At 40.9% G+C, this 15,973-nt stretch overlaps 1 protein-coding gene across 1 annotated transcript; it reads left to right on the top strand.

The window, feature by feature from the left end:
- Positions 1 to 985: 985 nt before the first annotated feature.
- Positions 986 to 15,012, top strand: PERP (p53 apoptosis effector related to PMP22). Its single transcript, XM_054568952.1, has 3 exons — positions 986 to 1,288; positions 9,699 to 9,839; positions 13,629 to 15,012. The coding sequence occupies exons 1-3, from the start codon at positions 1,075 to 1,077 to the stop codon at positions 13,853 to 13,855; spliced, it is 582 nt and encodes a 193-aa protein (XP_054424927.1). The 5' UTR covers positions 986 to 1,074; the 3' UTR covers positions 13,856 to 15,012.
- The last annotated feature ends 961 nt before the right edge of the window (positions 15,013 to 15,973 follow it).

The raw sequence follows: 15,973 nt of genomic DNA, 5'->3' as shown, positions 1-15,973 counted from the left end.
GCCACCGAGAACTTGACACCGAGACTGAGAACTTGTTTCTCCTTAGTGCCACGCCCAGCTGCCACCCCACCCACCCGCCCGGCCACACCTGAGGAGCCAGGTGGTGACAGAAGCAGGGACGGGACACTGGAGGTGGGATTTTAGGTTCTGGATGCACACTGACCTATGGTTTCTATTTGGAAAAACTTCAATAGTAAATGAAAAGAGTAGATAAAGTGGGGTTTAAATAGGTGCAGATTTGTGATAGCAAGGGGACCGCGGCAGACAGGACATGAAGGTTTCGGGGGAAGGCAGATGAAGCGCTGGTGAAACTGAAGGGAACATTAGTTCGATTCAGTGTGTTTACGCATCCAGATACGGTGCTGGATACCAGGGATACCCAGACAAATAAAACACGACCTCTGCTCTCTAAGAGCTGGCAACCCAGTGGGAAAGGCAGCATGTAAGCAGGTAAGAGTACGAAGGAGAGCCACGGTACAAGGTACAAAGGTGGAGCCCAGGAAGAAGGGCCCACCTCTGCCTGGGAGGATCGGGGGGCCTGCTCCTGAGTTTGCCACAAGCATTTACACGGAGTGCAGCGATGACCCACAGGTACAATTTGAACACCCATTTCAAACTGTTTGAAACTTAAAGACGGTATTGTTGAAAATCAGGCCATTATCCGACATTGGGGGTTAAATATTTAGCTGGTGTTGCGCAGATTAAAACGTGCACACGTTGAAGCACTGAGGGGGAAAAAACATTTAAGTGATTGGATCCTGTGTAAGAGGGAAATAAGGTCGTGGGGAAGATCGGAGGTGCGCCAGGTTGCAGACTGAGGAGCCCCAGCCTCAGCCGCCTCGGCCGGGCGCCTCTAGGTCCGCCTGGGCGGGGAAACCACACCCACACCGGGTGTAACCTGAGCCCGGCCCGCCCGCCCGGCAGGGGCAGGTCCAGGCGGCGCGCTCTGAGTCACCGGAACATAGGTGGGGTCGGGGCGTCTCTTCAATTTTGTCGCTCTGCTCGCACTAGCAGGCCACTCTCCGCCCGTGACCGTGCCCCTGCGCTCTTCTCCTTCGAGCCGCCACCGTAGAGATGCTGCGCTGCGGCCTGGCCTGCGAGCGCTGCAGGTGGATCCTGCCCCTGCTCTTGCTCAGCGCCATCGCCTTCGATATCATCGCTCTGTCCGGCCGCGGCTGGGTGCAGTCTAGCACCCACATCCAGACGTCCTCGCTGTGGTGGCGATGCTTCCACGAGGGGGGCGGCACCGGGTCCACCTCGGATGGCTGCGAGAGCCTCATGGACTACGGTGAGTACTGCTCGCCGCCGCCTCCGGGAAGTCCCCTGGACCTCGGACTGGCGTGCACGCTCTGGCGCAATGGAGTGCGCGGCCTTCAGAGGCCGCCCTTTGCGGAGCGGCTGAATAGTCAGGGTTGATGGGCGATTAAAAAAAAATCTGTCTATTAGCTTTCTGCTTCCTACTCGAACAAAACAAAGCAGTAGCACATTTGAGTGGCCGTAGCCAGGCTCAGCACTGGAAGAAAATTACCATAGGGTTTGTCGGTTCCGGGCAAAAAATGATTTCAGCCATTTGAAAAGGTTTGATGAGTAACTATAATGAACAAAGTATATATTTTTTGGAGACCAACTGACATTTCTTCCCATTCTGCCTCTGCTTCGTCCTTCCCTAATGTTTTATTATTCGTTTAACTTGAACTAAGTGAAAGCAGCTCCTCTTCCATTAAAACAGCTCTCAAAATTTCAGCAGCTAAGATTTTAGTCGATCCTGCACTGTTTAAAACTTCAGGCTAACTCTTGTTAGTTTATGTCTTGGGGTGGGGGAGGTCTTTCTGGTTTAAGTGTGGCCTTGCTGTTTAGAAATCTTGATCTGAATGTGATTTGAAATCGAAAAAACAAACACATTTTCCACACCAGCGAAATGAAGGAAAGTTGACAAATATAATGTATTGCAGATGGAGTATTTTATTCTCCCAGCATGGAGGAAGCCACAGTGCTTAACTTGTTGATAGTCCTGAGCAGAGAGCAGTGTGGTTTTTTTGTCTGATGCCACCCCCTGCTAACTAGTAGAGGTGAAGAACAGCTGGGTTTAACTATGAACATAATCAGAAGCTTAAAGCCAAATACTACTCACTGGGACCTTACCAACCGAGTTTAATAATTTTAACTGAGAAAGAGAAAGGTCACCTTGCCTTTTTTCATTTCCTGCTGGGACTGTTGACTTGGCTTTCCCACCCCCCACCCCAAGTGGCCCAGGGCTTCTCACCAAACTGTTTATTTCTGGGATCCTCTATCAGAGGCTTGGTGCTGATTCTTATGGACTGTGGAATTGTTTGGAAGTTCCCATGTGAACTTTTCTCTGAAAGGAGGCATAGTCCTCATTAGAAGGTCATAAATTAAGGTGAAGACTACTGAATGGAATTTCTGCTTTCCTTAAAGTCTGTTTTTCCTCTCTTAAAACACAAACAGGACGCCTTCCAGGGTTTGTATTATTGAGCATCTTTTAGGTTTTTAAAAGAGAATATATTTCTTTGAAATCATATATCTGTATCTTGTAGTTAAAATGCATTTGAACTCACTATCTTTTAAGGGACTTAAAGGTCTGCTTAAATAGATGTGCTTTTAAATAGACTGATAATCATACCTTACTCCAAAGACTCATACAGACCCTGAGAATACACAGGAATACTTCACATATGAAATAAGAAGTTAGTGCCCTGTAGGGACTGGGGTGCTGCGACGTGACCTGGCTGGCAAGGCTCTGGCTGTGATCACAACTCTCTTGTGAAACCTGCACAATGCACTTTTCTTTTTCTTGTAGGATGAGCTCACCTTGCTAGGGAGTGGTTCTACCAACCTCAGACTGATACAGTGCTTTGTATTTGGAAGGGAGTAAGCAGGTTTTGTTTCTCAGTCTAATTTTTTTTAAAAAATTTACCAGGAGAGGTCCAGTCTCAAGCTATTATAGTAAAAAATGAGTGGGAGTGTTTATTATACTCCTCCTCTTCCTCTTGACCTGGACTGTTAGCTAGTCTTTCCCACACAAGTGTAGCAATTGTGTATTCCGACACTGCAGGACCATGATTTAGGCATTTGAGATAGCCTCATAAAGGCTTGCTGAAAACAATATGTTTACATGACTTTATCTGAAATGTAATAAGCAGTTTACATACACTCCCACGTATGTGTAAATGCAACAAGGACTAAGGTTGATGGCGCTAATTAGAATGATATCTCAAGGTAGAGAATCGAGTGGGTATGTCCATGTTTTTAAAACTTCTTCATATGTGCTAGGAAATAAATATTGTGATTTACCACTGTAACTAATAAGCTTACCTTTTAATTACAAAGTGCTTGACCATCTCTTTTATTAATTGATATTCATCATTATTAATACATTAATTTCAATATTAAAGCCACAGGTTAATTCTGGCAAGTATTGGCATTAATGCTAACTAATATAGACTTTTTAAATAAAGATAAAGTTCCTTAATATGAGGTAAAAAGCAGAATATTATATTCTTCACCATTATTTACAGTTTACCATATCACCTAATTTTTTTTCTATGAATGAACCAAATTACATACTGAGAATGTTCTTTTCATGATAGTAACAACTAAATAAATACCCAGCTTTACAGATACCTGTTTGAATTTTTTAAAAATTGTGATTTATATTTCCCACAACAGGGAAAAAAAATCTAGATTTAAACATTGAAGTGATTGTTTCAATTTCACGTATACATAAAATGCCAAAATTAAATTTGAATGCATGTTTACACATGCGATTTTTATATTACTGGTACCTTCTTTTTCAGGGTTTTTTTTTTGTTTTTTTTTCCATTGCTTTCAGAGAGAGAGAGAAAGGGAGGGAGAGAGAGAGGAACATTGATGAGAGGGAGAAACATCGATTGGCCGTCTTGCATAGGTACCCTAACTGTGGACTGAACCCACAACCCGGGCTGCGCCCTGACAAGAATCGAACCAGAGACCTTTCGGTTTGCTGGATGATGCCCAACTAACTGGGCCACATTAGTTAGGCCTTCTTTTTCAGTTTTAAGAAAAAAATACATCAGGAGGCCATTGTAAGACCAGTGATGTATATTTCAAATCCCAAGCAAGCCCCGGTTTGTCAGGGCGGAGAATAATGGAGATGATTCTCAATAATGGATATGCATCAGGAAAAAGTGGGGAGTCAGTGTTGAGGGGCGTTTGCCTTGTACCTGAACAGTTGCAGAGCTGCAGTTGCAGAGTTTTTTACCAAAGACACCGTTTGATACTGCAGAATAAGTTGAATATTCTTTTATTTTTTTACATGACATCTTTCTTGGATAAATGAAATAATCAGAGTATTATGGGAAATATCTTTAGATCATTCAGCCCCGTGTTTCTGAAATGTACAGGAAATGAGAAAAATAAACATGAAATTAATAGGTTTACATTAGGCTAAATTCAATTTAAGGGATTTCATTTTGAGATGATGCTCTTGTGGCTTTGGAGAGGTATTAAAATATTCTTATTTTATGAAATTGGGCATTGGTAGAAATAGATTACTCTTTGCGGGCATGTGTTCACGTCCTTCCATAGCAAGATAAAAAATTGGCCACTCTCAATTGATTTTCATAGTTTAAAAAAATATATATGTAAATCCAGAAATCTAGGAACCAGTGACCTAGCCCAGCGCACTCCACATTAGCTGCACTTCACCTTGACCACCCGAGAGCCTCCATCTCTTGTTAGTGTCCTAACTTGTCTTCTTCCTGTAGACAGTCTCCCAGACAATCAGAATTAGAAGGGAGTCAGAGCGAACCTATTTAAGCCTTTGCCAGGTGCCCTCATCAACACCACCCATGACTGATCTGAGCTTCTTCCCTTTGTTCAGCAACTTAATTCAGTTCTCTTGATGATGCTCTTTGTTTAAAAGCCCTTCTCTTATACCCTCTTCTACTGATGGGGCTGAAATGTGCTTCCCTGTAAATTCTACTTTGCAGCCGCCTTCCCTCTGGCAGACTTGTAAATATTTAAGGGTAGATCCTAAATTCGCCATTTATTTTGTGTGAATTCAGGATGCAGTTTCCTGTTTTCACATCTTCCTGGGCAGGATGGCTTACCATCTGGCTCTGGGTCAGGAGAAAATGCAGAGCATGGAAGGAATTTCACACCAACTCTGGAATTCCCCTGAGAGACCTTGCCATTCCTCCTGTAAAGCTGTGTGTCCTGCCTTCCAAAACTTCTGCAAAGTTGCTTCTTCGTATGTAGATTTTTTTTTTTTTGGAGGCCTGTTAGGAGTTGTCCTGTTGATATTTGCTATTCAAATTGTCACAGAGCAGCAGTGCCAGTGTTTTGTCAGAGGTTTGGACGTTCGGTGTCTCACGCCCCACCCGATGGATTGGAATCTGCATTGGAACAAGATCCCCAAGTGATTTGCGAGCACTTCTAAGTTTCAGAAGCGCTGGCCTATATTCCTGCAGATTACTTCCTTGTTGAACATGCAACAGTCTTTTTGTGTATCATCCATCCATGCTTATATTTATTTGGAGACAGGATCTTTTTTATTTTTTCAATTATGACTCTCTTCACTTGTCAGTTGTACCTGTATTATCATATAAAGAATCCTACAGAAATGATATGAAGAGGTCTGACAGAATCTCAGATTCACTAGGTAGGGCCTGTGGTATGGTTAATAGATGAATCCTTTGTTCTGGAAAGGGACCTTACTCTAGCTGGGTAACTGGCTGTTGTCTGCAGGGCACTGAACAAGGGGCTAGGCCACAGACTGTTTTGGTTAACATTTGCTGCTCACGTGTAGAACTACTGAAGATGCAACAAAACCATTAACAGAAATACTAACTTTAAGGGAAGAATTAGCGATAGTCTCTAACATATTACCAACAATATCAACAATGTTAAAAATATCAACAGTGCTCTCTTTGTCTTCAAATAAAAGCTTTTTTCTTTTCACAAACTTCAGTTTGATTTATGGTTTCTAGCTTGACATTCAAGTTACTTATTTTTACTTTTTGTTTGCTCTTTTCTTACCAATTAACCTTACTGGTCTTTCCCTATCTGTATTTGCTGTGTTACATTGTTTTCAAATGCAACTTCTGAAAAAAGATATAGCATTCATTTTCATGCAGAAAACTTAAAAGCATTTCTTAGGAAAAGCTTGTGATTTCTTTAGTGACCACTGAATGGTTTCCACATTGATTTAATGTTGAATCTTTGCAAGCCAGAGCAAAACCTGATAAGTTATTCTTCTACACGGATCTTTAATGAATCTCATTTAAAAGTGGATTTATAATGCTGCTGGTTCCTTTGATAGCATGAACTTCTCCAAGTGGTATTTAGAAAGTAAACTTATATACATAATAGATTATATACCTAATAGATAATGTATTAAAACACCAAGTTTATCTTTCCTTCAGGAAACAAAACAAACAAAAAGCTTCCCTAAACTCTCTTTACCTGGAGAACTGGATGCCCATTCAGAAAAGGATAATTGGCAATGAGAATCCTGCTTGCTTCCGTGCACACACAACAGACACAATTAGGAATAAGGCAATAAAATTCAAAGTGCATAAAACAATAATAAAGTACAGACTCATCTTCAAGACGAACAGCCTACATTTGAAGAACTGAGAACCATTTGTTGAATCACAGAAGTAGCTTTTGGACAAGTTTTACAGTTGACATTTTCCATTAGGGTTGACAAGTATGGTACAGTGTAGACCATGATACACTATAAAGATATAAATAGTTCTCAAAGGAGTTGGGTAAATTTGTAGATATTAGGCTCATTCTGGGTAATCGAGACCAAAGGTACTTAGGGTACAGACTTAACTTTTTGAAATGCATGTCTTTGGAGGATTGCCACGTCCTAGTCTACATGGCTGTCGTCACTTTGTTGGACAGAATATTGGGCTGAGGAGATCCTGCTGATGAGGATCTCTCATCATTTTACAACAAAATAGTCATTGGCATGGGAAGGCACTTTGCCTTACTTGTCATTCATCAGTCGAAATAGAATCATTAAGACCATGCCAAGATTTCTGCCTTCAATGATAGTTAAATGAGTCAGGGTGAGTGTTCCCACGCTGCAGGAGCAGGTTTTACCAGTCTCCTTCCAGGGCAGTCTTTGTCAAGACAAAATGTCTTTAATTTTCCATTTTGATGAGTCAGCATTGTAAATAAGCAAGACGTTAACTGAGTGGGTTTAACTTAACCTAAGTTCTCAAGATGGCCTGTGTTTATATTTATGTTCGCAGACTACATGCAGATTCCTGGGCACTATTGCTCCAGCCATGATTCAGTGGGTCTGGAGGGAGGCACAGAAATCTCTATTTCTCATCAGCTCCACGGATGATTTTGACTCAGTGGTGTATGGACTGAACTTTGAGAGGACCCGATTCATTAATGTTCTTTTCAATGCATGGTTCCTCTTCTGTTGAAAATTACCTTACTTGAAGGACAAGGCAAAAGTGAGATAAGAGACTTAGTTAATCTCCTATTTTGACTTTATTCATTTCTATTTTAAAGGAAACATTTATTTTACCTTGTCTCTAAAATCACGTACGGATCTTACAGGAAGAGGGAGAAGATTCGAAGGGAAGTAATAAAAATTATAAATGTGAAACTACGTCCACTTAGCCCCATCCAGACCACTGCCACTAAGAAGTAATTGTCTCTGTAATGACCTATTATGCGCCAGTCATTAATGAATCCAAAGATCTGGAGGGACTGTGGGAGCTGGTAAAGGTAACAGGGGAACTTAGTCTGGGCTTGTCTGTCACAGATGAAGATAAGAAAATGCAGTGGGTAACTGAGGAACAGCCTTTATGTGACTGTGCAGAACCTTGTGAATGCAGAATAAAATGAAAACTCGAGTTACTGGAGAAAAACCCTAGGAATACAGGAGAAACTTTGAGTTCTGTGACTTTTCACACAAAAACTCTCATCCTTACAAAATATTGAAATAAGGTATTCTTGGCTTGGTCAACAGATGCGCAGACTGACAGTGGCTTATAGGTGGCAGAGGCAGGGTATCCATGAGGCCCAGCTCCGCCTCCAACGTCCTTGCCTTTCTGCTCTCCCATGTCTTTCACTTCAACCAGTGTTATGACCTAGAATTGAGGACGAACTTGTCAGCCAAGCCGTGTTAGCATTGGAGCCAAACCAGGGCAGAGGAGACAGGACTCACCTTTTCAAATGAAATAAAGAATAACAGGTTAAGAGTGCATGTTCATCCACTAATGAGTGAATGCATAAACAACAAGTGGGGTATCCATACAATAGGATATATTCTGGCTCTAAACAGGAGTGGAGCGCTGCCGCGCGCTGCAACAGAGATGTACCTTGAATATATTACACTACATGATAGAAGACAGTCAAAAAAGCCGCCCAGTGTATGATTCTATTTATATGAAATGTCCAAAATAGGCAAATTTATAGACAGAAGGTAGATTAGTGGTTGCCAGAAGCTGGAGGAGGGGGGAGGGAGGAAGGAAGGACGTGGGGTTTCTTTTTTGGGTGAGAAAAAGGTTGTGATTGTTAAGTGGTGAAGGCTGCGCAACACTGTGAATAGCGAAACCACTAAATTGTATACTTGAAAAGAGTGAGGTTTATGGTATGTAAATTATATCTGAAAAAAGATCATGTTTTGGATTCAGGCAGGCTCTAAATCAAACTCTGCCCAAATCACTTAGTAGCTGTGAGGCTATGGCAGGCTATTGGAACTCTCAAAGCCTTACTGGATAGCCTCGTTTCTAAAGACATGATATTGGTATGAATCTTAAAAAGTTATTGTGAAAATTCTGGAAGCGAAATGTGTCAAGTTCTTAGCCCAGTGCCTGGCGCAGAGCAAGTACTTCTTAAGTGACAGTAATCACCTCTAGAGAGAAGGTGTGTGTGAAGAAACCTTAAAAACCAGAGCAGACCGAACAACAGAGTGATTGGCTGGAATCATTGGCCTGGGTTCACGGTCCTTCGTTTGCACGGGTTTCGGGCAGCATAACCCAGGGCTGAGGCGCCCCCGTGGGTCACTAAAGTTAGAGCTCAGTTCTAGGGCCAACATCGGTAATTAAGAACTCTTGTGCAATAAATTCTCAATACTTCATAAGTTAAAATCTAGACAGAAATCTAGAAAGACTGTGCCTGTGTTATAAAAATGAAAAAAGAAGCTACTTTACAACTCAATTGTTTTAGTTCACATCTCTACCTAGTCCTAGGTTTATGTTTTCAAAGATTATTTTTGCACAGAACCAAATATTGATACGAAACAAAGATCCTTGTAGAGGCGTTTGAAACATTTCCTAAAGAGATTGTAATTTGGATTGTTCAGTACCAAAATGAGATTTTTTATTTAATGGTCATGTTGTGTTAAAACTTGAATATGCCAGTTTTAAATATACCAGTTTATATGGCCAATTTATTAAATGCAAAACAAGCTTAATAAAGTAAACATTTGTCCCAAAACCCAGGGTACAAGGCATTACCGTGTATCAGTATATTAATGTCCTGCACATGAATGGCCTAATTTCCCCCCTGAAATATGGAGATGCTTATGTATTACCAAAAGAAAAACTGTTCTTCCGCCCAAATATAATTAATTAGTAGACAGAAAAAAACTCCTGTCGGTTCTTTGAGAAGTGGTTTTTAAATTTGGCACGCCTGTCTCATTAATCACTGTTTCCTTTTCCTCGCAGCGTGGGGAAGGGCCGCCGCCGCCACGCTCTTCTGCGGCTTTATCCTCCTGGTGATCTGCTTCATCCTCTCCTTCTTCGCCCTCTGTGGACCCCAGATGCTTGTCTTCCTGAGAGTGATTGGAGGCCTCCTGGCCCTGGCTGGTAAGAAAGACTGTGTCAGCAATTCCTCATGCATAACTTCAGCAGACATCAGGGTAGGAGGATCCAATCCGGAAGGAAGATCCCTGACACAGTTACACTTCCTGACCTGCTCTCAGAAAATGTGTCACCAAGGGCAGAAGTCTCAGGGGATCTAGATTCTTTCCTCCTGTGTCTCAGGCGGTACTCTGCTCCCCATCCAAGTGAGGAAGGCTGTCATCCTGTATATTGTGTGTTGTAGGTGATCCCCTTATCCAGTGACACCCCTACCCCGAGGGATAGGGCTGAGTCAGCCCCGGAAATGCAGAGACTCTATAGTGGGCCCAGGGCTGGCCTCCTGGGAGCCCCATGCTGCGGGGTGGGAATGTGCCTGAGCCATTTTACTTACTGAAGGAGTTTCGTGGTCTTATGATGTCGAGCGTCCTGGAAGGGTTTTCTGCAACAGGTGGGGGACCCGGCAGAGGCCAGCTCTGGAATTGCCTCCTCATTGGTGCAGGGGAACCGGAAATGTAGCTGTGCAGGTGGATGGGGCCCAGGGTAAATATTTATTCATGAATACAAGAACTCGGACTCTAGGAGCAAACATAATTTGGAATTTTAGAAAGTCACCTGCCTGGCCCTGTGGAACTCTGTCAAAGAGGCAGGACTACAGCCACAGAGCTGGATTTAGAGGCAAAACTGGATTCCCTGAGGAGGGGAAAGGAGGAGGAGCTGACAGGGCAGGCGAGGCCACAGGTCATTTCTCAAGATAATTTAGGCTCACCAGAGCAAAGCAGAAATCCAGCTCCAGACCTGGAGAACAAACACAAAGGGAGCAGAAGGTCTTGGAAACAGGTCAGAAGCTTGTGACTGAATGGGGTCCATAAGATCAGGTGGGAGCCCAGGGGGAGAGCCGTTGGCGCTGGGTTCCCTGAGCTTAGGAAGGGCGTTCGCAGGCCTCGCCCTGCCCTCGCCTGTACATTTAAAATCCCTCTTGATTAAAAATAAAGCTTACTCCAGTGTTCCTCATGTTTGAAAGTTTGCTTTTGGAATAATATCTTAAAGTCAGAAATTACATAAAATCACAAAAGATATGAGGAACCTTGTTCATTCCTACCTCTGCTTCTATTTGGCTTTTTGTAATTGAAATTTGTAAGGCCTTATCAAAGAAATACATTTGATATATCTTGCTTTGACATGAGTTGGAAGACTAGATGGATGCCTGTTTACATCACCTTTGGAAATAACATAGCAGGACGTGAACGTTCATTGAAAAATCCTAATAAATACCCCATGACTCAGCAATTCCACCTCAAGTGTATCCATAGGAACTGAAAGCAGGGACTTGAACAGACATTTGTACACCCATGTTTATAGTAGCATTATTCACAGTAGCCAAAAGGTGGAAACAACCCAAGTTGTCTCCTTCAACAGATACATGAAAAAACAAAATGTGGTATGTATATCCACATAAAATAAAATATTATTCGGCCATAAAATGGAATAAAGTGTTGTTACATGCTATATAATGTAGATGGGCCTTGGAAACATTATGCTAAGAGGAATAAGGTCAACACAAAAGGACAAATATTTTATTATTTCACTTATATAAAGTACCTGAAATAGACAAATTCCCAGAGACAAAAAGTAGATTAGAGGTTACTGGGGCCTGAGGGGAAGGGGTAATGCAGCTAGAGTTTACGTTAGGGATGTCGAAGAGGTTTTAGTTACATATAGGGATGACGGTTACACAATATTGTGAATGTGTTTAATGCCACTGAATTGCACACTTAACAGATGGTTAAAATGATAAATATCATGTTGTGTATATTTTGCGACAATTAAAAAAAATTCTAGGAAAGCTCTTTTGTCCATCTGAGCATTAAAACATTAAGATCTAATAACAGGCCCTGGCTGGGTAGGTCAGTCGGTTAGAGCATCAATCCCCATGCGTCAAGGTTGCAGATCCGATCTCTGGCCAGGGCACATAGAACCAGTGAATGCATAGATACATGGAACAACCAATCTCTCCCCACCCCCCTTTCTCTTCCTCTAAAATCAATAAATTAAAAAAATTTTTTAAAAAGATCTAACAATGGCCATCGTGCGCTCATAGAGTAGCAGAAGTTGTAAAAGACACTAGTTGTAGTGAGCTTCCATAGGTGAACCGCTGAACGATCCTCCTGTATTCTCATTTTACAATTTAAAGCTCACCTTCGTTAGAGTTTAAATAGGAAATGATTGTAAAGAAAATAAGCCTAGAAATCTCAATACATTTTTAGAAATAATACTGAATAAGGCCTACTTGATGTTTAAGATATATTTCACAACAATTATTTTAAAATAATTGTATTTATATTATGTTAAAATTAGAAAATTTTAGAAAATACTTGGATTTTGCAGAAATTGACCCATACCATTACAAGGACTTCATGTATGATGAACCAAAATGAGTAAATCACAATATTTAACATTTATGGCTAGGCAAATTAGAGAATAACATAGAGAATGTTATAGGGGATTACTTTCACTTACACAGAATTTTGCAGTAACTGACAAACTTGAGTAGTAAGAATTTGCCACTTAAGGTATACAAGAACAGAGAAATACTTAAAATAGAAATGAACATTTTGAGTTGAGAGAAGTTGAGAAATAGAAGCAACAAACCAAGATGTAAAAACATCTGCGGACTTTCTAGCAATTAAAAAAAGGAAAAAGAAACACCTTTAGGAATTTTATCTGTGGGAGCCAGTAGAAGAAAATTCAGGTGAGAGAAAAAGTGAGGACCATAAGCTCCCGGACACATTCCCGGGAGCACAGCCAGCTGACCCCTCTCTGTAAAAAGTAATGTTACAGAACTACAGTCTGCTCTGATCCTCTGATGTGGCAACATGCACAGGAAATATTAAGTAAAATAGGAAAAAACCCCACAGAACATAGCACAGCATGTATATACTCATTGTAGCTTTATAGAATTATGCATGGTCATGGAAAAAGACAATAAAAGAAGATTAAGTTCTTTCAATCAACGTGAAAATAAACGCTGCTTAAAACTAACTGTAATAGTGTGACTCTGATACCAAGAAGTTTAGAAATCCTGACACATTGTTTTCTTTCTTGCACCCTCTCTCCCACTTCCCCACAACCCTCTTTCACTTCCGTTCCCTGAGCCCGGAACGCCCTCCGCCCTGCCCTCCATCTCCTTTTCCATTTCTGTGCATTCTTCAGATTCTCCCATCCTTTGCAGGCTTTTGTGATGATTCTCATCACCGATCATTTGTATCATTGGTTCGTCATTTCATTTAGACATTCATTCATTGAACGAATATTCCAGTGGTGTATTTTGAATGGAGTGATGTGTGTGTGCATGCACTTATGTGTATGTTTCTATTATTTTTGCTAACACTGAAAATACTAACCATGTCTTTGGAACAGGACATTCAAAGATGAAAATATAGAATCTGCACCGCCATCCTGCTTTCTATTACACACCACAGTTTTGCATTTTTTATTTCTGTACATATAATACTTGCAGATGGACTGTAGAGTGATTCTCTACTTGTCTTTTGTCCCTATTTCCAATATTCGGTATTCGACTCAATGCCAGGTACCTCAGACACAAAACATTTAGTAAGCTTTTTTGACTCCTGATTAACTAGATACCCTAGCCCCTTTCATTAGCATTATTTAGATGGACTTAACACTTACTTAAACACAAAAACACCGGGAGAGGGCGTTCATCTATTGTTCCCTTGCATTGATTCATTCATACGTGCATGCATTCATACTTTGGGATTTTTTTCTTTCCTTCAGCTGTGTTCCAGATCATCTCCCTGGTAATTTACCCCGTGAAGTACACCCAGACCTTCTCCCTTCATGCCAACCCTGCTGTCAATTACATCTATAACTGGGCCTACGGCTTTGGGTGGGCAGCCACGATTATCCTGATCGGCTGTTCCTTCTTCTTCTGTTGCCTGCCCAACTATGAAGACGACCTTCTGGGCAATGCCAAGCCCAGGTACTTCTACACATCTGCCTAAGGTGCGGAGGGATTCCCGCCGCCAGGATGGATTCCAGAGGAAGAGACTGTTTTCTCCAGAATTCTTGGGACCTATTGTGGGGGGCATTTTTCAAACGGTTAAAACAATTTGGGAGAAAATATTTCTTCAAGGCGGTTATAGTTTCATACTCAGCTTTTACAGATGCTTTATAGAGTTAAACAAAACTTTTTTAACTAAGTACCTGTAATATACCAGTATTTCCTTATTATCTGCCCATACATTTTATACTGCATGTGTAAAAGAATATGATTATGAAATTTACATTTTTATAAGGTAAAAATGAGAAGGCTTCAAAGATTTAAGTCATCTGATCGAGTGTCTGTTTTTCTCAGGTTAAATGGACTGGGAAAAGGAGAAGAGGGAAATAGTGGTAAAAATTGTCAGCCACTAAATATTCTAAAAGAAATGTAAAAAATAAATATGTTTTCATCTGTTATCTACTTAAAGAAGCAAAATCATTTCCTAAATGCATATCATTTGTGAGAATTTCTCATTAATATCCTGCATAATTGATTCTCTGCTAAGCTTTGCGTTAACTCGATATGTCGTTTAGGAAAGAATTCCTTCATGGCCCAAACCTGTTGCAATAGTAAGGCCTTCTTATGTAGGGAAATGCTAAGATGAAAATTTCTCTTTTAAAGTGGTATGTGGGGTTGGGGTGTGGGAAAATGACATACTGTTTTGTGTGTATATGTTCAGGTCCAGAGTAGATTGAGTTGAAAGATGGGCTGGGTCCAGTTCATTGTGCCTGACTGGTATGATTTGGTTGTGCTGCAAAGCATGAGAAAGGCCATTCCTGTCACAAAAGTAACACTAAAACAGCCTTAGGAGAGGAGACGGCTTGAATTTTTCATCTCAGTTGACCAGGCTCTAATCATATAGACACGGCTTCTGATAGATTGCTACTATAAGCAAAAACTTAAATATAGTTAAAAACCTGGTCTTGCTTGGTTCACCTATTTAAAATATCCATTGTAAAACATGCAACAGGAGAATTCAGCAATGTGAGATGGATTATTATTATTTTTTTTTTACCATTTGTACTTACACAATGAAAGCCAGTTCATTTGATATATCAAATTATTTTGTAAGTTGCAGAGTAAGCAACTGCGGTTTTTATTATGAATTTTTCCAAGTAAACCAGGTTTTCTAATCTTGTTTCTAATTGGTATTTTTGTGTGTGTGGCTTTTTTTTTTACTTCAAATCTGAAGAAGGGAATTAAAGTGCTTTGGGTGGGGTGGTAAGTATATTGGATAAAATGAAACGTTGCTTCTTCCTTGAGACGGGATCTTCAAGCAAGTGGTGGGACAGCAAGAAGTCTCTTTTCTTCTCTGCCCCCGTCCACCTTCCTGTTTATTTTCTACCATGGGTTGTTCTCCTCTGGTGTATCTAATGTGAGGAAAAGTTACAGAGGCGTGGTGGGACAAGGGAGATATTTCTTCTTAGTGCTGTTAGCCATTTGGTCTTTGGCAGCAAAATTTTTCTTCTGTGCTTCTCAAAATTTGAGGTGAATGTTTCTCATCATAAATTTAGAAGAATGTGGTCTGGGTGATTATTGATACCGAAGGAAATTTTTTTCTAATTCCATGACTGCTGGAGGATTTGAAGTGGTAACTAACAGTGTTAAAAGTGTCATCTTCTGAAATAATAACACAGGACCCTGTCCGGGTAGTTCAATTGGTTGGAGCGTCGTCCCAATATACCAGGGTTGCAGGTTCGATCACCAGTCCGGGCACATGACACCATCATCCAATGGATGCAGAAATAAGTGGAACAACAAATCAGCATTTCTCTCTCAAATCAGTAAATAAAACAATTTTAAAAATAAATAGCGTAACTAATTCATGAAGATGATGGCTATCTAGAGATTAAGAAACTGGGTCTCCCCTTGTACATGAAAATGATTCTCAGATACAAGATTCTCTAAGACACGTAGTCTTGTTTTTGAGTTTTTTCTCATGCAACTGTTTTTTTCCCCTCTTCAATTAATAATCATCTGTGCCTGAATGGTGCACATTTAGGAAAAATACAACTTCCTGGGACCAATGAGTTGATGTAACAGAAGCATTTCAACCTGAAATATTTCGGACAAAGAC

This window comes from Pteronotus mesoamericanus, unplaced genomic scaffold (assembly GCF_021234165.1).
Source record: "Pteronotus mesoamericanus isolate MK-2021 breed Mesoamerican mustached bat unplaced genomic scaffold, CSHL_Meso_final contig_20, whole genome shotgun sequence".
NCBI classification, from domain to species: domain Eukaryota; kingdom Metazoa; phylum Chordata; class Mammalia; order Chiroptera; family Mormoopidae; genus Pteronotus; species Pteronotus mesoamericanus.
This window is presented reverse-complemented; position numbering and strand designations above follow the sequence as displayed.